At 44.2% G+C, this 23,389-nt stretch overlaps 1 protein-coding gene across 1 annotated transcript in view; it reads left to right on the forward strand.

The window, feature by feature from the left end:
• Positions 1-8,733: 8,733 nt before the first annotated feature.
• Positions 8,734-23,389, forward strand: part of LOC309550408 (uncharacterized protein) — a gene marked incomplete at both ends in the record, with an annotated part of 87,964 nt that continues 73,308 nt past the window's right edge. The window contains 3 exons of the mRNA XM_082250793.1: positions 8,734-9,179; positions 21,017-21,075; positions 21,165-21,248. Of these exons, the coding sequence (XP_082106919.1) occupies positions 8,734-9,179; positions 21,017-21,075; positions 21,165-21,248 (589 nt within the window). The remainder of the gene's footprint in view (positions 9,180-21,016; positions 21,076-21,164; positions 21,249-23,389) is intronic.

Below are 23,389 nucleotides of genomic sequence, written 5' to 3' on the forward strand. Positions count from 1 at the left end.
GAAAATAGGGTTTCCATCCGTCTGGATTTAACAGATAGGATCGGATCGGATAGCAGCGGGTGTCAGCGGACATGTCACCGCTGGCATCCACTGCTCCATAGGGGTGCATGGAGGATCCGATCAGGTCTACCTGAAAAACTGACAGTGTGAAAACGGCCCTAAAGATAATACAAGCGCTTTAATCAACGCGTTTCGCTAAATTGGCTTTTTCAGGATTCACGCTTGAAGATGGCAACTAGGAAGAGAGGACGAAATTAAAAAAAAAAAAAAAAAAAAAGCCATACACACATGCTGAATGTCGGCCAGTTTCTATAAAAGAGGCCAATGCTGCCCGATATTCAGCCCGTGTATGGCCTTTAGGACTCACACTGTAGATATACAGTTATAAAGCTATAGACACAGGAGTGATTAGATACACTCAAATACCAGGAAGGGCCCTGGTATTTTGTCAGGAGGATTTCTAGAAAAAGGTGCATTTTTCAGGCTACCAATTAGGCACCTTTAACACCGAAAAATGTTTCCTATAACATAGCAAATGCTCAGGTCCACTTTAATTGGCCACACACCAGTACAGGGTAAGTGAATCAATAAACACTGAAAAATAAGGGATGACGGCCCTGGTGCTTAAATCTTTAGTGCCTGTTCACATTGATGCGGTGTGGAATTCGCAGAGAATGCTGTGCGGTTTCCGCAGCGCATCAAAATCGAACCCCGTTCATGCGAACCGCTGCGGGTGTGTATGGTAAAATAACAACACCCCCAAATCGGTTTGTAAAATGCAGTGCGATTTGCAGAATTGAAATGCATGGGTGTGAACACCTATGCGTTCTTATTCTGGCGCGGAAAAAAAAAAAAAGGTCCTGCGGTGCAATTTAAGCAATACAGAACGAATGGCTCAAAGTGATCTGCTGCAGAATCGCATGTAATTTGAAAAGGAATGTGATGCATTTTCTGTCCAAATTGCATGCGGTTCCCACACTGCATCAGTGCCAACCAGCATTTAAAGTGGTATTAACCCCTCCAAAAAAAGTTATTGTATTGCAGCCTACTGGTCCTTAGGTGTGGTGGCTGCATGCAATTTCTCTTTTCAGTTTTTTTTTCCTTTATTTTCACATGGTGATCCAGCCAGTAAGTCTGTTATTTTTCAACTTCCTTTGACATGATCAGCTTTTATTCATTTATGTAAAACCTTTATCCCTAAAGGAAAAAAACTGTTGCTGTAACTGCTTATAAAATGTTCAGTTTTAATTTTTATAGTCAAATTAATCTAAATCTGCTAGTTCATTTCAGGCTAAAGCCTAAAAAAAGAAAAATGCAGCCACCAAGTCTAAGGATTGAAAAATTGCAATATATTACATTTTTTAGTTTTTTTATTTTTTTCAGGGGGGGGGGGGTTTAATACTACTTTAAACACATGTCAGCACTGGCCGCTGCCTTAGGTTATTTTTAAGTTTGAGTATGCTGAGTCATGAAAAATACTTGTTGGTAAATGCTTGGGGTTCATCTAAGTACATTGCGTGCTTCATTTAAATCCAGCGGTAAGGATTACTTCACCAAGAATGAAAATAAAAATACCAAACGAATAGATTAAAATACAGACTGAAATATATTCTGTATAGAAATGTATGTATATATCTTATATACATATATATATATAGATACACAGTATATATATATATATATATATATATATATATATATATATATATCTTTATACATATATATCTTTATATATATATATATATACAAGCACATACGCACAAACACGTTGGGGTTGACTTACTGAAGGCAAGCAGACCGTGCTCTTTGCAAAGTACAGTTGCAGTCTGCAAGAACAGTTGCACAAGAGCTTAGGGGGAGCTATGCTGTCTTCAATCATCCAATCATGTGCAAGCAAAAATTATGTTTTTTATTTTCCTTGCATGTGTGTTGGGATATTCTTTGCAAAGTGAAGTTTTATTTCATTTACTAAGCTCTGGAGCAACTGCAAAGTGCACAGCCTATTTGCCTTTGGTAAATAAACCCCCATGAGGTAGGTTTTAGGGTAAGATTGGCCAAAAAGCAGGGACAATATAAGGGACAACCTTTCAAATGGGAAACTGTATGTTAGGGACAGTTGGCTGATATGGATTCTGTACCCTGCATAACATCCTTCAGACCCCTTTAATAAATAAACCTGTACAATTTGGAACTGCATATCATTTGCTACATATCATTGCCAATTGGTTGATATACTGTATATTACATACTCTAGGTTAGCAGTCTCTAAATTGCGGCCCTTTGCTTGCTTTTATCTGGCCCTCGGGGCACTATTTCATTCACTAACACCAATGAAGGGCACAATTCCACCCAATGATACCGATGGGCACAATTTCTACCAGTGACACAAAGGATGGGGCATAGTTGTTGCTCCCAATAACACCAGTGATGGCGCACAGTTCCTCCCAATGACACCAATAACGGGGCACAATTCCTCCCATTGAAACCAACAATGGGGTAGAGTTCTTCCCAATGACACTAATGATGGGGCACAGTTCCTCCCAATGAATCCAATAATGGGGCACAATTCCCCCTATTGAAACCAACAATGGGGTAGAGTTCTTCCCAATGACACTAATGATGGGGCACAGTTCCTCCCAATGACACCAATAATGGAGCACAGTTCCTCCCAATGAAACCAATAATGGAGCACAGTTCCTCCCAATGAAACCAATAATGGGGCACAATTCCCCCTATTGAAACCAACAATGGGGTAGAGTTCTTCCCAATGACACTAATGATGGGGCACAGTTCCTCCCAATGACACCAATAATGGAGCACAGTTCCTCCCAATGACACCAATAATGGAGCACAGTTCCTCCCAATGAAACCAATAATGGGGCACAATTCCCCCTATTGAAACCAACAATGGGGTAGAGTTCTTCCCAATGACACTAATGATGGGGCACAGTTCCTCCCAATGACACCAATAATGGAGCACAGTTCCTCCCAATGAAACCAATAATGGGGCACAGTTCCTTCCAATGAAACCAATAATGGGGCACAATTCCTCCCAATGACACCAATAATTGAGCACAGTTCCTCCCAATGACACCAATAATGGAGCACAGTTCTTCCCAATGGCACCAATAATGGGGCACAGTTCCTCCCAATGACACCAATAATGGAGCACAGTTCCTCCCAATGAAACCAATAATGGGGCACAATTCCCCCCATTGAAACCAACAATGGGGTAGAGTTCTTCTCAATGACACTAACGAAGGGGCACAGTTCCTCCCAATGACACCAATAATGGAGCACAGTTTCTCCCAATGACACCAATAATGGAGCACAGTTCCTCCCAATGAAACCAATAATGGGGCACAATTGCCCCCATTGAAACCAACAATGGGGTAGAGTTCTTCCCAATGACACTAATGATGGGGCACAGTTCCTCCCAATGACACCAATAATGGAGCACAGTTCCTCCCAATGACACCAATAATGGGGCACAATTCCCCCCATTGAAACCAACAATGGGGTAGAGTTCTTCCCAATGACACTAACGAAGGGACACAGTTCCTCCCAATGACACCAATAATGGAGCACAGTTCCTCCCAATGACACCAATAATGGAGCACAGTTCCTCTCAATGACACCAATAATGGGGCACAATTCCTCCCAATGAAACCAATGATGGGGTACAGTCCCTCCCAACAACGCTAACGATGGGGAGCAGTTCCTTCTAATGACACCAATAATGGGACACAGTTCCTCCCAATGAAACCAATTATGGTGTACAGTCCATCTCCACGACACTAACGATGGGGCACAGTTCCTCCCAATGACACCAATAATGAGGCACAGTTCCTCCCAATGAAACCAATGATGGGGTACAGTCCCTCCAAACAACACTAACGATGGGGCACATTTCCTCCCAATGACATCAACAATGGAGGAGTGTATACTCCTACGGATACTGGGACATTTTGTACTCCTGATGGCTACAGTCTGGCCATGCTAAATTCTGAAGGACCGGCTCTTTGTTTAGAAAGTTTGGGGACCCCTGCTCTAGGTGCTCTGGTTGCTTTTTGCCCCTTTTTATAAAGAAGGGCCAATTATTGTATAACTAGATATGGCACCCAAAATATCAATCCAGACACCACATGCCTGTGACAAAAAATAGTAAACTGGATAAGTAGCAATTTTTACCGTAACAATGTTTAATAATAGTTAGAAAAAGAATACATTTTTTATTCACAATTGCATTAAAATATACATAAAATTAATTTAAAAGGGATATTGTTGTCACTAGTAGCACCACAATTGTGTACACAGTTATGTTTTGATCCTATACACAGTGCTGTATCTTGGCCTAGGCCAACAAGGCCCAGGCCTAGGGCGGCACTTTGAAGGGGGGCAGCAAAAAGCTCCCCCCCCCCCACACGAAAAAAAATCAGCCTCCTCCCAGCTTCCGCATGAAAAGGGTCCCTGCCGGCTTGCGCTACACTTTTAGTATAGTGCCAGTCCTATGGGGCAAATTGGACCAGAGGGCAAGGTCCAGGAGGCACTGATGAGGTGGCACTGATAAGCTTCACTGATGGGCGCTAATAGGCTTTACTGATGGGCACTAGTATGCTGCTCTGATTTCCACTGATGAGGCGGCAATGGTGAGTACTGATAAACTGCACTGATGGGCACTTATGAGGCTGCACTGATAAGTTTCACTGATGGGGCTGTACTGATATGTTCCACTAATGGGCACTAATAGGCTGCACTGATGGCCAGTGACGAGGCTGCACTGATGAGGCGGCGCTGATGAGATGCACTGATAATGCAGCACTGATGGGCACTGATATGATGCACTAATGGGCACTGATAGGCTGCACTGGTGGGCACTGATGGGGCTGTACTAATGACCACTGATGAGGCTGCACAGATGGGAATTGATGAGGCTACACTGATGGGCATTGATAGACTGTGGTTGTGGTCTGTGGTTTACAAACGACAGGGTGGGTCATAAACAGGAATTGGTGTGGCCTTTACAGGAAGGGGTGGGTCATATTTAAATTAGGGGGTGCCCAAGTTTAGTCAGGCCTAGGGCAGCACAAAACCTAAATACACCACTGCCTATACATTCACAACACTATACAGGCGCATGGGGCTGTACATCATAAAATATTGCCGTATTTACCCGCAGAGGAGCCACAGGTGCTGCATACAGCTGCCCATTGAAATGAATGGCTATAAGGTGGTATACACTGGTACTTGAGTAAACACTCACATGTCTACAGGCGTAGGTCCTGGATCCAGGGTCATACGTCTAAAGGCATGCATGTGGATAATACCACCGTATACCCCCCATACAGCCATTTACAGTATCTCTATGGACATCTGTAAGCAGCACCTGTGACTCCTGGGCAGGGAAATCATTGAAATTGTGTACATTTTATGTTGTATGGCTGCCCCTACGTATGAGACCTGGCTCAAGGGTTCTGAGAGTGCCATGAGCAAGACAAGTCAGCAATGGCAGCTCCCATATTTCTGTCATAGCAGTTTCCCTTTAAAAGCAAAGTCACATGACACCTCTCAATCCTGTATCTGACATTTAAGCTAAGCACTATTGAAAGCTTCCAGTAATGATTAATTCTTGGTTTTCATGGCCCTGTCTCAGCATTTTACACTGCTTGAATGACCGATTGAAGGGAAATGAGTATATACTGGAGATGTACTGCTGGTATATCACTTAACTGCACTGTATGCACACATTATGTCTGTTCATCCATACAAATGAAGAGGACCTGTCACATTATAGTAATAGGATTTAGGCTTTTGTCATGTAGGATGCCATGCCTTTTGTTGCAAGTGGAACAAAATGCCAAAACAAGACAAATAATAAGTCAGTAATGATAGGCTGAAGGGAAACTTTATTAGCAGATTGTAAACAACAAAGAAGCATCGGAGTCGCTTGCAGTAGGGGGTGTAAAACTCCCAAGTTCTGTAAACACAACAGAAAGGGAGATGCAGTGCCTTGAAAAAGTATTCATACCCCTTGGAATTTTCCATTTAACCAAAAACATAAATGTATTTTATTGAGATTTTATATGATAGACCAACACAAAGTGGCACATAATTGTGAAGTGGAAGGAAAATGATAAATGGTTTTTAACATTTTTAACAAATAAATATCTGAAAAGTGTGGCATGCATTTGTATTCAGCCCCATTTATTCTGATACTCCTAAGTAAAATCTAGGAGTAGCCAATTGCCTTCAGTAGTCACCTAATTAGTAAATAGAGTCCACCTGTGTGTAATGTAATATCAGTATAAATACAGCTGTTCTGTGAAGCCCTCAGAGGTTTGTTAGAGAACCTTAGTGAACAAACAGCATTATGAAGGCCAAGGAATACACCAGACAGGTCAGGGATAAAGTTGTGAGAATTTTAAAGCAGGGTTAGGGTATAAAAAAAAAAAAAAAAACAAGCTTTGAACATCTCACAGAGCACTGTTCAATCCATCATCTGAAAATGGAAAGAGTATGGCAAAACTGCAAACCTACCAAGACATGGCCGTCCACCTAAACTGACAGGCCGGGCAAGGAGAGCATTAATCAGAGAAGCAGCCAAGAGGCCCATGGTAACTCTGGAGGAGCTGCAGAGATCCACAGCTCAGGTAGGAGAATCTGTCCACAGGACAACTATTCGTCGTGCACTCCACAAATCTGGCCTTTATGGAAGAGTGGTTAGAAGAAAGCCATTGTTGAAAGAAAGCCATAAAAAGTCCCATTTGAAGTTTGGGAGAAGCCATGTGGGGGACACAGCAAACGTTAAGGAAGGTGCCCTGGTCAGATGAGACCACAATTTAGCTTTTTGAACTAAAAGCAAAACGCTATGTGTGGCGGAAAACGAACCATGCACATTACCCTGAACACACCATCCTCACCGTGAAACATGGTGGGGGCAGCATCATGTTGTGGGAATGATTTTCTTCAGCAGGGATAAGGGAGCTGATCAGAGTTGATGGGACGATGGTTGGAGCCAAATTCAGGGCAATCTTAGAAGAAAACCTGATAGAGTCTGCTTTCTGACTTGATACTGGGACGGAGGTTCACCTTCCAGTAGGAGAATACCCGTAAACATACAGCCAGAGCTACAATGGAATGGTTAAGATCAAAGCAAATTCATGTGTTAGAATGGCCCAATCGAAGTCCAGACCTAAATCCAATTGAGAATCTGTGGCAAGACTTGAAAATTGCTGTTCACAGACGCTCTCCATTCAATCTGACAGAGCCTGAGCTATTTCTCAAAGAAGAATGTGCAAAAATGTCACTCTTTAGATGTACAAAGCTGGTAGAGACATACTCAAAAAGACCTGCAGCTGTAATTGCAGTGAAAGGGGGTTCTACAAAGTGTTGACTCAGGGGGGCTGAATACAAATGCACGCCACACTTTTCACATATTTATTTGTAAAAAAAAAAATTGAAAACCATTTATAATTTTCCTTCCACTTCACAAGTATCTGCCACTTTGTGTTGGTCTATCACAAAAAATCCCAATAAAATACATTAAGCGCCAGTTCACACTGCAGCGACGCTACTTCGCACCGCGACCTCCGAGGTCACGGTGCGAGCAGCGCGCCGCGACCTCGGAGCGGCCGCCACGGATTTCATAACATTGAAGTCTATGGCGGTCGCCTCCGGGTCGCCCCAAAGAAGCTCCGGACCCTTTTTCTAGGTCGGAGCGACTTGTGTCGCTCCTATTAGAACGGGTCCGCAGCTTCCCTATGGGAGGCGACCTGCGGCGACCTGTGAGGCGACCAGGTCGCCTCACAGGTCGCCCTAGTGTGAACCGGCACTTAAGTTCTTGGTTGTAACTAAGAAGATGTGGAAAGTTTCAAGAGGTATGAATAATATTTCAAGGCACTGTAAAGGGGTTGATTTACTAAAGGCAACTAGATTGTGCACTTTGCAAAGTGCAGTTACTCCAAAGCTTAGTAAATGAGGTAAAAGAAAGAATACCCAATGACATGCAAGCAAATAAAAATAAAAAAACAGCATTTTTGCTTGCACATGATTGGATGATGGAAGTCAGCTGAGCTATTGCTCATTTTCTAAGCTCTGGAGCAACTGCACTTGCAGAGTGCAACTTCACTTTGCAAAGTGCACAGTCTATTTGACTTTAGTAAAGGAAGAAGGAAAATTTTTCTCGGATTAATGAATTTCTAACAGTGTATGTGGTTTTGGTTTGGTAAATTTCATTCATTCCAAAATCAAATGTTAACAGCAAACAAAATCGTTTAAATAACATTAAAATGTTCTGGAACTTTTAAGACTTTTCCTAAGAATTTTAGTTTGAAATTCTATCCATCTATGGCCAGTTTAATGCCTGGTACACACCATTAAATTAGCGGACGAATGATCGTTCATTGTTTTGCATGCTAGTCTCATATCAAAAATAAATAGGTTCTGTGGTTTAATAGATGCCTTCGAGAGCTCCTGCTGGTTCTGGATCCGCAGATCTGGATACAGCATGGCATATATCAGCTCTCCCATGTTCTCCGCGATGGCCGTCTTAAACAATTCGATCAATTGAAGGCTGAATTCCAACTGCCTAACTCCATGTTTTTCCAGTTCCTCCAGCTGCGTCACGCTTTGCGTGCACAGTTTGAAGGTACCTACCCCCAGCTGCAACCGTTAGATGTTCTACTGATCCTGCGGGGTGACGAACCTAGGCAATTGATTTCCCTATTTTACGATATGCTTCTTACTCCGTCGGCTACGAAACTGGCGTATTCCCTGAAACCCGCCTGGGAGGGGTGTGCTGGGGAATTAGATGATGAGGACTGGAGTGATGTGCTAGAGGTGGGTAAGCTGGTGTCTCCTAAGATGTCTGAGAGGCTGACACAAACTTATATTTTACACAGGGTGTATCTTACTCCTGTTCGCATGGCAAAGTTTGACCCCTCCCGCAGCCCGGACTGTCCTAAATGCTCTCTATCCGCTGGTACCTTTGAGCACCTGATCTGGCAGTGTCCCCGTGTCAACTGTTTCTGGCAACAGGTGGTTCAGTTTCTGCACGATCAGATGGGCTCTCTGGTCTCACTGGATCCCCGGCAATGTCTATTGGGTTTATTTCCTGATCTAGAGGTAAATAAGAGCACACTGAAATTTATACACGAAACGATGTTTAGTGCCCAGAAGCTGTTGGCGCCAGGGCTGGCCCAAGACATTGTGCTGCCTGGGTCCAAGAATGAAATGCTGCCCCCCCCCCCAAAAAAAATCAAGCCCAACAAAAGACCCCCACATCCAATATTTTATATAAATATAACCTTTAGAAAATATTATGTATACTGTTATCTTCTTCAATAACTCACCGCCGGACCGGTCCACCAAACACCCGCTGTCTGTCCTTAGTCCTCCTGTCACTCCTGTGTCTGCAGTGCCCACCGCCCTAGAAGATCCAGCCTGTCCTGCATGAGATGGAGTGCGCTGATTTCTAATGTCATTGCGCACACCATGATCACGCGAGGGAAGTTCCCAGGAGGAGACGCTCTGCCTCCTCATACTCATCAGTTTCCACTACGGGAGGCAGTATGAGATGGGGAAACGCCACCCGTAACATGCCGCAAACCGATGACACACAAAATTGCTGTAAAAAAAAAAATCTTGGGAGTCAATTTGCTGCCCCTCTTCAAGTGCTGCCTGGGTCCAATGGACCCAGTGGGACCCATGGTAGGGCCGGCCCTAGTTGGCGCGCAACTGGATGCAGCCCTCACCCCCTACTTTGGCTGCCTGGATTGCCAAGGTGAATGCTACAATGCCATATAAGAAACTTAATTATGTTAATCAGGGTTGCCCTGCTAAATATCACAAGATCTGGGATAAGTGGCTGCAGTCGTCTCTGACGTGTTCCACCTGATATGTCCTTTCTTTTTTTTTTATGTGCTTCTTGAGGACCAATCGTAGGGTTTCTGGGTTTCTTTTTTCTTTTTTACTACATGCTGTTGGATGGGGTGCTGTGTATTTTTGTGTATTTCTTTCTGTTTCATGTCCTTTGATGTGTTGGACTGGAGCTCTCTGGACCATGGGGGGACCCTCTCTTTCTGTCTTTTTTGTTTTTGTTTTGGGGGGATGGGGTGAGATTTGTTTACCTCTCCTTCTGGGTTTATTTTGAACTTTGATGCGTTGTCTAAGGCTCCGTTCACATGTGAGCGTATGGATCGCGGGCAGAACCGCCGCGGTTCCGCCCGCGATCCGGAGATTTATTGCAAATCGCGGGACGCCTAGCGTTGCCCGTTGATTTGCAATAGCCCCCCAAACGCCGAGCGATGTTGCCGCGATTTCCACCTGCCGAATCGCGGCAACAACGCGCAAACAAAATCGCGGGACGCAATACGCTCCAAAGAAGTACAAGAGCTTCTTTGGAGCGTATTGCGTCCCGCGATTTTGTTTGCGCGATGTTGCCGCGATTCGGCAGGCGGAAATCGCGGCAACATCGCTCGACGTTTGGGGGGCTATTGCAAATCAACGGGCAACGCTAGGCGTCCCGCGATTTGCAATAATCTCCGGATCGCGGGCGGAACCGCGGCGGTTCCGCCCGCGATCCAAACGCTGACATGTGAATGCAGCCTTATTATTACTGTATATATGGTTCTGTACCTTTCTGTGCTTCTATTTTTGATGCTTGCTGTGCTTCTTCACAGTTCAATAAACTTGGTTTTTGATTCAAAAAAAATAAATAGGTTACTAAAGTTAGGGAAATTCTCATACGACAGAATAAAAATTCAGGAGTGATGTAATGTGGTGTAGTGTATTTTTAATACAAAACCTATACTGATTAAACAAAAATCGTACAATTTTCATGCTGTGCCTTGGTATAATTTACGGATGAACTGTCATGGTCGACTCTCGAAAGCTGTGTCCCAACGATTATCGTACCATGGTTTAGAAAGCAGTATTTTCCATATGATCTTCTGATCGTGCTTTAGACAGTTGTCACCAGAAGCAGGGCCATCTTACCGAATGGGCACGCTGGGCGCCAGCGACCCAGCCCCAGCCAAGCATTAGCCCCGATACCCATGTGCATCCCCCCGCCGAACTTAGCAGGTGGCAAGCGCCTGTCAGCCCTGCACTGCTGTCAGGCCACTTGAGCTGTGGAGAGGGCGCCCACAACTACAAGAATTCCTGTCCACCTCCACGGAAACAGGCACACACAGGACAGTCTAGTCTGACTCCCGGTGTGTGTGCACCGGACCCAGCCGCCAAACTTGGAAGCTGTCATTAGCCTGGCACTGCTGTACCGATAAATATCGCCTTATAGATCATTTGTAGTTTTATTCTTGTCGGTGATTGTGTAGGCGGGGCCCCAGTGCACTGCATTGCCCAGGGCCCTTTAATGCTCTTAAGATGGCACTGCTCAGAAGAGGTCCCTTTTTGAAGATTTCCATTCTGTCCCCGATGACAACTCAAAATGTTGGATTGTTCCTGCTTTGCCCCAATGACAGTGACCAGGACAAATAGAGAGGGTGAATCTCCCTAGTGCAGACACGGACAACAATAAAAACCAGACAAGAGCACTAATGCTTACCCATTCTATCCAAAACTAAGAAAAAAAAAAAACTTTGCTTTTAGATTTTTATAAAAAAAAGAAAAAAATTGTTTAGAAAAATTGAAAAAAAAATTATTTTAGTATCCCTGGTCATCGCCACACCAGTCATATGATTACGCTGGTCTGCTATGGTGACAGTATGGAATTAAAAGTAATTGTGAAAAAGAAACCAAATTTTATTAAATTTCTTCATTTTCATTTCCAAAAAATACCTTAACCACTTGCATACTGGGCACTTAGTGTAATGCCCCTTCCTGCCCAGGCCAATTCTCAGCTTTCAGCGCTATTGCACTTTGAATGTAAATTGCACGGTCATGCAACACTGTACCCAAATGAAATTTTTATTGTTTTTTTCAAACAAATAGAGCTTTCTTTTGGTGGTATTTAATCACTACTGGGGTTTTTATTTTTTGCTGAACAAACAAAAAAAAAAAAAAACTTTTGGGGAAAAAAACTGTTTTTATAGTTTGTTATAAAATTTTGCAAACAGGTAATTTTTCTTCGTTATTGATATGCGTTGATGAGATGGCACTGATAGGCCCTGATAGGCACTGATAGGCTGCACTGATGGGCACTGATAGGCTGCACTGATGGGCACTGATAATGCGGCACTGATGGGCACTGATAAGGTGGCACTGATGGGTGGCACAGATGGGTGGCACTGATCACCAATAGGTACTGATGGGTGGCACTGAAGGGTGGCACTGAAGGGCACTGGTAGGTGGCACTGAAGGACAATAAAAGGGCGGCACTCATGGGCACTAATAGGTGGAACTGATGGGCACTGACAGGTGGCACTGATGGGAATTGATAGGCACTGGTAGGTGAAACTCATGGGCAGCACTCATGATGGGGCACTGATTGGCACTGATACGTGGCACTGGTGGGCACTGATTGGTGGCGCTGGTGGGAACTGGTAGGTGGCGTTGAGAGCACTGATAAGTGCCACTTGTGGGCAATGGTAGGTGGTGCTGGCAGGCACTGGTAGATGGTGCTGGTGGGCACTGGTGGGCCCTGGTAGGTGGCACTGGTGGGCACAGATGCCCATCTCCTCTTCGGAACCGATGTCCCCCTGACAGCAGCGGCGATTGGCTTTTTTTCCTCCTCACACTGACAGCGTGAGGGGAAAAAACAGCTGATCGCCGGCTGCTGTTTACATCACATGATCAGCTGTCATTGGCTGACAGCTGATCATGTGGTAAGGGCCCGGGACCAATCGGTGATCAGCTGAGTCTCATGAACTCGCTGATCACATAGCGAGCCGTGCATGCTCCGCAGGGAGCTGGCAGGCAGCTCATGCACGGGAGGAAGTGCATGGACGCCCTCCTGGCAATTAAGGTCAGCGCTGTAGCGCGGACGGGAAGAGGTTAAATACCTTGAACTGTTTACTGTTTACTTTCCAAAAATGGCAAATTTTGGGGGCATTTGTAATGTCTTGACATTTTAGGGCCTCAAGAAATGAGATAGGCAGTCAATACATTAAGACTGATTGATTTTCAAATACATATGCTAGGGATGCACCAATACCAATACAAAGTATTTGCATGAGTATTGGTACTCCCGATTCCGACTCCCAATTCTCCCGATAACGAAACCAATAATTTGCAGTGTGATTTGCATCAATACAAAATGAATGGGGCAAATCGCACTGCACAGAATCGCATGCGATTTCAACAGGAATGCAGCGCGATTCCTGTCCAAATTGCATGTGATTTCCCCCACTGCTCCTGTGTGTGTGTATATAGAAAGGGAAAAGCGCCACCTGGTGGGCAGTTTTAAAAAGGTTAGAACTCACAGTACATATCTGGTCACATGCAAAATAATTTACATAGGCGTCCCGGTCCATCGATGATAGCAAATCACGGCCGCCGGAGGTGCTTTGCAATAAAGTGCCCATGCAACACACCATAATACAGGTAAAACTGGAGCCCATTTTTAAGCTACTGTGCATTGCAAAGTGCTGCAATGTAGGTGTGTCAGTCCATGGGGCCCATTCATACCAGTTTACTGCAGATAACAGCTGTTGTTACGATGTGATGATATTCAGTCTGAATAGCATTCCCACACACCTTCTTCAGATAGCATTCCACACCTTCTTCAGACACCTGTGTTGCAGTGAAATGCAATGCACAGCAACCCTAGGTTCACACCTATGCGTTTTTTAGTGCATTTTTTCAGTTTGCAGAATTGCACTACAGTCCATTTAACATGGTTTCCTATGGTACATATTCACATCTATGCTTTTTGCAGCCGGTGCATTTTTGGAAAGGTTTGTGGACTTTTTTTTTTCACATTTTGCGTGTAATAGACATCAATTGAATCTCACCAGAAACGCAAGTGTTGTGTTTGTGATGCGATTTTTGATGTGGTTTGTGTTTTTTATTTTTCAGTTTAAACACTGTATATAGCTGGTTGCTAAGAAGCGGGCCATGGAACCTGCCAGGCTGCATGCTCGGATCAGGTTCTGGTATGGATTTTGGGGGGACCCCGCGTAGTTTTTTCCACTATTTTTTTTTTTTTTTAATGCCGGCAATTTTTTTTTTTACATTCAGCTGTCAGCGGCTGTTAAGGACACAGCGGCTAGCTTAGCAACCAGCAACGTACACAGTGTTTACAGTGTGTTTAACCACTTCCAGCCCGCCTCATAGGCGATTGACGGCGGGAAAGTGGTTGCATTATCCTGACCGGACGTCATATGACAGCAGCAGGATAATGCGCTCTGCGCCCAGACCCCCCCCCCCGGGGGCACGCAGAGCGGCGATCGGTGCTGCGGCATGTCACTCTGACACACCGCATCTCCAATCTTGGTAAAGAGCTTACTGACGTAGGCTCTTTACCATGTGTCCAGCTGTGTCCAATCACAGCTGGTCACATCGTACACAGGAAGAGCCGTTGATCGGCTTTCCTTAGTTTGTGCCTGACAGGCATGAGTAAAGGAGAGCCGATCTGCGGCTCTCCTGACAGGGGGGAGTCTACACTGATAATCAGAGCATTGATTACCAGTGCAGATCATTAGGGGGGGTGCCACTAGAACCACCGGGGATGCCCACCCATGACCCCAGGGATGCCCACCATGGCCCTCCCCATCAGTGCTGCCCACCAGTGCCCTCCCCATCAGTGCTGCCCACCAGTGCCCATCATTGCCATCTATCAGTGCCCCCCAACAGTGCCCATTATTGCCCACCAGTGCTGCCTATCAGTGCCCATTAGTGCCCATCGGTGCCGCCCATCAGTGCCGCCTATTAGTGCCCATCACTGGCACCTATCAGTGCCCATCAGTGCCTATCAGTGCCGCCTATCAGTGCCCATCAGTGCCGCCAATCAGTGCCCACCAATGCTGCCTATCAGTGCCACATATCAGTGCCCATCAGCGCTGCCCATCAGTGCTGCCTATCAGTGCCACATATTAGTGCCGCCCCATCAGTGCCACCCCATCAGTGCCTCCTCACCAGTGCCTGTCAGTGCGGCCTCATCAGTGCTCATCAGTGCAGGAAAAAACATATCTATTTACAAAATTTTATAACATAAACAAAAAAACTTTTGTTTAGCAAAAAAGGAAAAACCTTGCGGTGATCAAATACCACCAAAAGAAAGCTCTATTTGTGGGGAAAAAATGACATAAATTTGGTTTAGGTACAGTGTTGCATGACTGCGCAACTGTCATTCAAAATGCAACAGTGCTAAAAGCTGAAAATTGGCCTGGGCAGGAAGGGGGTAAAGGGCCTGTATTGAAGTGGGTAAAGAGAGGAAAAAAAAAATGGAAAATGCAACATGCATGAAAACCGCATGCAAAAACGAATAGAAAAAAAAAAGGAGGGTTTAAAAATGCAAAACGCACTGCAAAATTTGCCTTAATAAAGCATCAAGTGCAGCCGCATAGATGTAAACCTAAACTTACACAATACTATGCATTGTGCTGTGCTGGAGAAAATGGTGAATGCACAATTATTAGTCTAATATGATGTGTTAGGAAGCCCATTGAAATGAAAAGGCTGTTTTAACGTAACTTGCAATACAACGTGCATTAATGCATGTGCTTTAATTCTGCTCAAAGTACCTGAGTAGTGAGAATGGGCCCCTAATGTATTATTAGTGCACTAAGATGCCATTCTGGAACTGCAATGCACAGCACAAAGTAGAGTTCACGACCATACATTGTTTTAACGCAACATTTAATTCAGTAACATACAGGTGTGAATGGGTCCTTTTTGCAACATCATGATGCACAGCATGTAGTTTGTGATATACAGCTGTGCGTCTGAGTTGATGTTTGGAGTACCATTCACAGCGAATGGCACTGCAATAAGATTATGGCTTGATGCACATTATTTTCCTTATTGCAGCACATAAGTCTGAATCGGTTCTAACAGAATACAAATTGTTGAATGCACAGCACAATTATTGTACTAAGCCTTGTGACTAAAGTGGATTTGTATTTACTACAATAAAACAATCATGATTTATTAAAAAATCCTGTTTATGTAATGGCTGTGCTATATACATGATTGTGTACTCAGTCTAAACACAGATTCACATTTTGTACCACCACCAGGGGCTCATTACGCTTGCGGTTGGGGGAGATTAGAAAATTTCGTAAAGCCAAATCTCAGTTCACACTGGTGCGAGCCGTGCATCCTGCATTTGCTCGGGCACCACAACCTATTCATTGCATGCACCATTTTAACCACTTTACCACCAGAGGATTTTGCTGTCTTACGTCTGGGCCACTTTTTGCGATTCGGGACTGTGCGACTTTAACTGACAAATGCACGGTCATGCAACGCCGTACCCAAACGAAATTTACGTCCTTTTTTCCCACAAACAGAGCTTTCTTTTGGTGGTATTTGATCACCTGTGCGATTTTTACTTTTTGCGCAATAAACAAAAAAAGAGCGACAATTTTGAAAAAATAACAATATTTTTCAAATTTTTTTATATGAAATCCCCCCCCCCCAAAAAATCGCAATAAGCGTATTTTGATTGGTTTGCGCAAAAGTTATTGCGTTTACTAACTAAGGGAAAGATTTATGTAGTTTTTGGTGTTTTTTTTTTTTAACGAGTAATGGCGGCGATCTGCAATTTTTTTTGGCGAGACTGCGACATTTTGGCGGACAGATCGGACCCTTGACTGACATTTTTGACACTTTTGGGGGTACCAGTGACATTACTGCAGTAATCAGTGCTATAAATATGCACTGTTACTGTAAAAATGACACTGGCAGGGAAGGGGTTAATTTTTATTGGTAATCAAGGGGTTAATGTATGCCTGGTGCTTACTGACGTGTGTGGGGGGAGGGGACTATGTGACACAGGGACAGATCGCAGGTTCAGCTATGCTGAATCCTGTAATCTGACCCTGCCTGTCACTTAGGAGATCCGCCCGCTTTGTTTACACAGGCGGGCGGATCTCCAGACTCAATTCCCCAACGATCGGGGAAGAGCGGCGGCGATCGCCGCCGCTCCTCCCCTGGCCCGACTCCCGCTGTGACTGAATACAGCGGGAGTGCGCCGCCGAGAGAGGGGAATGTCTGGCGACGTAGGTCTATGTCGCCAGACGTTATCGAGCCACTTTGCTGCAGTAGAGCTCTAGTGAGCAGCGGTAAAGTGGTTAAAACGCGGCCGAAGGGAAACTGCATTGTCTCTTTGACCATAAGGTTACGCTGCAGGTAGTTGCAGGTATCAATGCGATTCCCACAATGCAGGGCCCGCACAAGTGTGACCTGAGCCTTATAAGGGATACACACTATACAATTTTCTTAAGGTTCTTTCTTTTAGATTTACCAAAACCATATAATATGAGGTCAAACCCAAAACACTTTCAATTTATATGCAATCAGGCAGGCACTTGCACTACATAGTTGAAGGTAAATCTAAGGCCCCTTTCACACAGGCAGACCGTTCAGATCTGCCTGTCCGTTAGTTTGGCGGATCTGAATGGTCACCCCATGCATCTCTATGGGGCATCGGATGTCAGCAGAGACATGTCCGCTGACATCCGATCCGATCCGTCAAATCTGTACAGGTGGAAACCCCATTTTCCATCCGTCCAGCGGATCAGATAGGATCGGATGAGAACGGACAGGCGGGGACAGGCGGGGACAGGCGGACAGGCGGTCCCCATAGAGGACAGCGGGGACCTGACAGCTCTGTCTCCGCACACAGCACGGAGAACAGCTGTCATCCTCCTGCTCAGCGGGGGATCGGCGGATCGATCCCCCGCTGAGATAAACGGAGTCCGTCCGACGGACAGAGTGTGTGAAAGAGCCCTTAAGGAAATCGAAGAACAAAAGCTGTATAGTGTGTATCCAGCCTTATGCCTCGTACACACGATCAGAAAATTGTACGAAAAAAATCGCTTTTGAATTGATCGCACGATAATCTGATCATTAGTACACAGCTTTCGACAGCCAATCACAACATTTCACCCAACACACTCCGAAGGGACAAACACGAAAACGCTTTTCGTACGATAGCCTAGCGAATTACAATCGTTTAATCAGTACAGTATGCGTTCGCTAAAAATCGATAAGACAAAGACCATGCATGATCAGAAACGCGAAAATAACCCTGAAAAAGCCTGGCTGCCATTGTTTTTGTTTAGCACTATCCGATACGTAGCTACGCAACCAGGAAGTTTTTCCAGAATCGTCTGACAAAAAAAATCATACGTTTAGTACACATTGTTGAATTTAATATTAGTATTATGCAACAAAATGCGAACGATAAGTCCGATTATCTGATCGTGTGTACGAGGCATTAGGCCCCTTTCACACAGGCGGACCGTCCAGATCCGCCTGTTCATTTTTTTGGCGGATCTGAACGGTCCCCCACATGCATTCCTATGGGGTATCGGATGTCAGCGGAGACATGTCCGCTGACATCCGACCCGATCCGATCCGTCAAATCTGGACGGATGGAAACCCTATTTTCCATCCGTCCAGCGGATCGGATGGGATCGGATGAGAACGGACCGTCGTCCGTTCCCATCCGATTTCCCCCATAGAGATGCATGGGGAACTGACAGCTGTGTTTCCATACACAGCGCGTAGAACAGCTGTCATTCTCCTGCTCAGCGGGGGATCGGCGGATCGATCCCCCACTGAGAAAAGCGGAGTCCGTTTGACGGACTACAAGTGTGAAAGAGCCCTTAGGCTGCACAGGTAGCAGATGGAGGTGTTCACATGCCGCTGTCACAATACTTTTCACCTGCAGCAAAACTCAGTGAGCAGTACCGCCACCAATAGCAACCCAAGCAGCATTTTCGTGGTTAAAACAGGAAATGAGCAGATGTCATATGGCCTCCGCATCACCTGTCAAATGCCTCTGAAAAGTAATCTGGACACAGATCATGTTTTCAGAGGTGAGGCAAACTTGCTTACTGATTCTACTCCTTCAGTAAATCAACCCGATTGACTCAAAGTATTGAAGCCAGTGGATTAACATAACAGCCAGGCAACTAGCATTTACAGCAAAGTTCAGCAATGACAGTTTAATGGAACACATCAATACACATGGAAAAGACATGAATTTCTGGTGTGAACCCGGAATGACAGGTTCCAGGAGTGAAGTCACATATAAAGAAGCCCAACCAATGACATGAAATGCCCCCTTCCCTATTCCGGCTACAGCCAAGACAGATAACACACAGCAGCTGTTATTGCTAACATAAGGGCAGGCACCTTCATTAATTAGGATAATCTACAGCAGCATTGGGTAATTAGGTCAATTAGAGGGGTAGTTTTATATGTGAGATCAGTCAGGTCAGACATACATCAGTAGGATTTGCTCTTGCTCACAGAGAGGTGGGGGGTGAAGGATGAGGTGTAACTTTTTCTGACCTCTCTTGCTGTGATTGTACATTGAAGTTCTGTACAGGGGCCCAGGAAAATTGATCATGCCAGAAAAAATGGGTTTAGTTTTCAGGTAAGATGCTGGCTTTAATATATGGTTATTTGTTTCTTATATGGGTATTTTATTGTGGTTTTTTTTTTTTTTTATATATCCCCTCCTCCTGTGCTTCTAAGGTGGTGAGACCTGTGTCCTCCTGATTTAAAATCAAACTACTGCCTTCTACACTATTACAGATTGGTGCATTTTAGTACAGTCTGTGCATCTAATAAAGGAACATGATGGGGAAAAGAGAGGGGGGGGGGAATTATATATATATATATATATATATATATATATATATATATATATATATATATATATTATAATATAATTTTTTTTTTTTTTGTCTGTACGGCTGGCTGTATGACCTAACATTGTGGTAAAATAGAGCATGGTACATTCGTTGACAAGCACCCGTTTGGTTTTTTGGTTTTTTTTTTGTTTTTTTTTTTTTTTTTTTTAACCCCCCCCACAAAAAAAGAATTGCATCTTCCAAATCCACTGACCACCTTAACCATCCCATTAATCTGTGAGTACACAAGATAGCATGATTTAAATGCCTGCTCAGGACAAATATCTAAGGAGGCCTACCACTGAAGGCATCAATCAGACTGTTTGGGCCTTGGCAGGGTAAATCCCACCATCAAAGCTGTGTCAATGACTGGACATGGGATGGTAATATCAGACCAGAAACTTTTCTGGATGCGGCTTTAGGTCAATAAGCTCTCTACTTGCACCCATTAAATTAGACCTATAGGCAAAACTTTCTTTTTTTTTTTTTTTTTTTTTTTTTTTTTTTTTGCCATTTGTGTCCTATTGTTGAAATCCCTGCAAATTGAGGGAATTCCTTGGGGACCCCCAGGTCACTGGAATTAGTGTTCCCCCCTCCCCCATTGGAAGACCCCACCCCCAAATTGCTTTTCTGGGGACAACCCACAATTTTGGATTTTCTCTTAATTTCTAGTTATGATTGGTACCCCCCCCCCCCCCCCCATTACATGGTGGGCAATGGGCCTTGCGTAACTTATGTGCTTCCAACAGTCAGTCCATTCAGAGGGCTATCTGACAGCAATCTGCATTGACGGGAGGATTTACATGATTTTGTCATTTTAGCCAGCATCTTAGTCCTGAAAGTAAATGCTGACGTGGGATAATTGCCTAAAATGTCCTAGCAGAGGAGGGAAAAAGCAGACTTAAATCATTCTTGGAGTATGCAAATCAAAATTTTATAGCTGTAGTATAAACATTACTTGTGCTTTACTTGACATTCATGCATTTAGCATGAAAAGTATGTTGGTAGGTCCACTTTAAACAAAAGCTAAATGCTGTTAATTTTGTAAAAAAAAAGATGACTGTGCTGGTAATGGTGAATCCTCCTAGTAGGGGAGTTTTTAGCTTTTATAAATGGCATCCTTTATTGTAATGTCTGTGCGATAGTCAAGTACCAGGGTACTCCACACCTAACCGCTTCATGGTATGAATGGCTGCTATACTTTGCATTGAACTTCTCACACATGCTGAATATCTGTCTGTGTATTTCAGGTTGACGATCCTAGCTGCTGTACTTTCTGAGGTTTCTGCACAACTGAGCCCTGTCCCAGGTAACTGGCTAGAGTTTATACTGCCATATAAATGATGGCAAGACAAAAAAAGGCTTGTAGCTAATAATCTTTGTTCTTAGATCTTATAGAGACCAGCTGCAAGGCATCTCATATACAACATGATCTGCCTGCCGAGCTTGTACTTAAGAATTATACCAGATTTTCAGCTATTGGTAAGTTTAAAGTTGGCATATTTCAAACCTGAAATGTATCAGGTAAACCTGTAAGGGGGGGGGGGGGGGATTTTGGCATCTAATTGGATTTTGGTAAAGTTGGCACATTGCCAGCCAGTGGATCTCAACACGAATGGTTGCTTTTAGAAGTCTAATCTATTTTGAACATTGCTTGAAATGGGAAAATACATTGTAATGCTTGCCTGTCTAATTTCCACTCGTGATAACTGAGGGTAGCTCATAGACCTCTACCTGAATAACAAGGGGGGGGGGTGCGCAATGGGGTATCTCGTCTAAATGCACCATAAAAGACTGTCTTGTAGGGTACCCCCTGAAAAGCTCATTTCAACATGTAGACCTGATCTATTTTGACTTTTAACATGGGGAGATGAACCTGCTCTATTGATAAAGCCAAACCCTACTGCAAGGCACCCAGGTTGTCTGGTATTGCATGGGTGGTGTAATGTAGATCAGGTTTGCACTTTTTTTTTTTTTTTTTTTTTTTAAATACTGAACTAGTGTGAGAGTTTGGTCTTGTCTTTGAAGCCACAAGAGGCCATTTAATCATAAACTGAAAGAATAGCAGTTTAGCACTGGATTTCTGGGGATTCAGTTTCAGTAATTCTGCAAGTGTGAACTTTAAATTTGCTGATTGTTTCCCCCCCCCAAATTTTATTAACTGAACGATTTGTCTTATTTAGATTAGTGGAAAGGGGCTTAATAGATAAAATATTGCTATGTGAATTGTGGTATTGCATAACCACAAATCTCTATTGTGGTGCAGATGGCCTCCACCCACCCAAAAGTGATTCTAAAGATCTTTATTTTTTTTACTAAATAAAATATTCAGAGCTGAACAGACTGACCTAATAAACCTATTGCGATTTGGCAGCTCAACATTAAAGGACAATCGCATAAAAAGCCTCTACTAAAATTAAATACAGAAAGTGCAGCGCAATCATATATGAAGTAATACTTATTACTAAAAATGACCCGTGTATATATAATATCTTGTAGATAAAAGGTCACATCTAGTCCAATTTATAGCTCAAAGCTAAAGTTCAAAATGGAGAGTTCCAACATTAATTGAAGCCAGACATACAAGTGTGGAGGGATTCTTCAGTGGATGAAAATGGGGTGCTCACAATGCATATAAGGGGAGTTTAGCTGCACTAGAGAAGTCGCATCACCCAGGCATTAGCTGCCTCTCGCCTCCAGACTTAAGACCCTGCAGGATCAAACAGCATGTATGGGGGGGGGGGGAAGCAGCTCCAGTCCTCGTCTCGTATCCTTTGGATAGCTTTATCCGGGATTTAATTAATAGCCATATCCATTTACATGTAAGGAGAGAGGGAGGAAACATCTAGTGCTCTCTGTATGTTTTTCAAGGCTTTAATGAAGTAAAAATGAACTTGCAATGATGAAGCCAAACACGAGCATAAGGTGTACAGCTGTCGCATCGGGTGTACCAAGATGGCCGCCGGTGTCGCGTGATCTAATCCCCCCCCCCCTCCCCCTGTACATGTTACGTCTGTATGGGTGGGACTTTGTCAGCTGAAGAGTCTCCTTGTATGCATTCTTGTCAGCACCCTGTTTTCATACACTGAGGAATCCCTCCACACTTGTGTCTTTGGCTTCAATTAATTTTGGAACTCTTTCATTTTGAACTTTAGCTTTGAGCTATAAATTGGACTTGATGTAATGACCTTTTTTTTATCTAAAAGATATTTTGTATACGGGTCATTTTTAGTAAGTATTCATGACTGCGCTGCACTCTGTGTATTTAATTTTTTTTTCTTTACTAACCTTTCCCTAATTGCCTGTGAATGGCTCAGAATCCCCTCTTCTCAAGATCCCCCACCCATGCTACTGGCTTATCTGCCCAGTGGCCGCACTGGGAGCCATGTGCTCCTAGTCCCCAGTGACTCACCCCCCCCCCCCCCCCTCTGAGCAGAAGGCTGATTGGCTGCAGAGCCGACCGAAGTGAGGGAAGTAAAGTAAGTGTTCCCTGCTTCTTCACGTCGCGATATCAGGCAGAAGGGGGGTCCCTCTGCTCTGCTCCACCCTCTTTATTACCAGTACCACCCCCTGAGGCCTGGCTGTACAGCATTGATTGGCTGCACCGCGGAGCTGGGCTCTGC

The sequence above is a fragment of the Pelophylax lessonae genome (assembly GCF_965119305.1).
Source record: "Pelophylax lessonae genome assembly, chromosome: 3".
Classification (NCBI taxonomy): domain Eukaryota; kingdom Metazoa; phylum Chordata; class Amphibia; order Anura; family Ranidae; genus Pelophylax; species Pelophylax lessonae.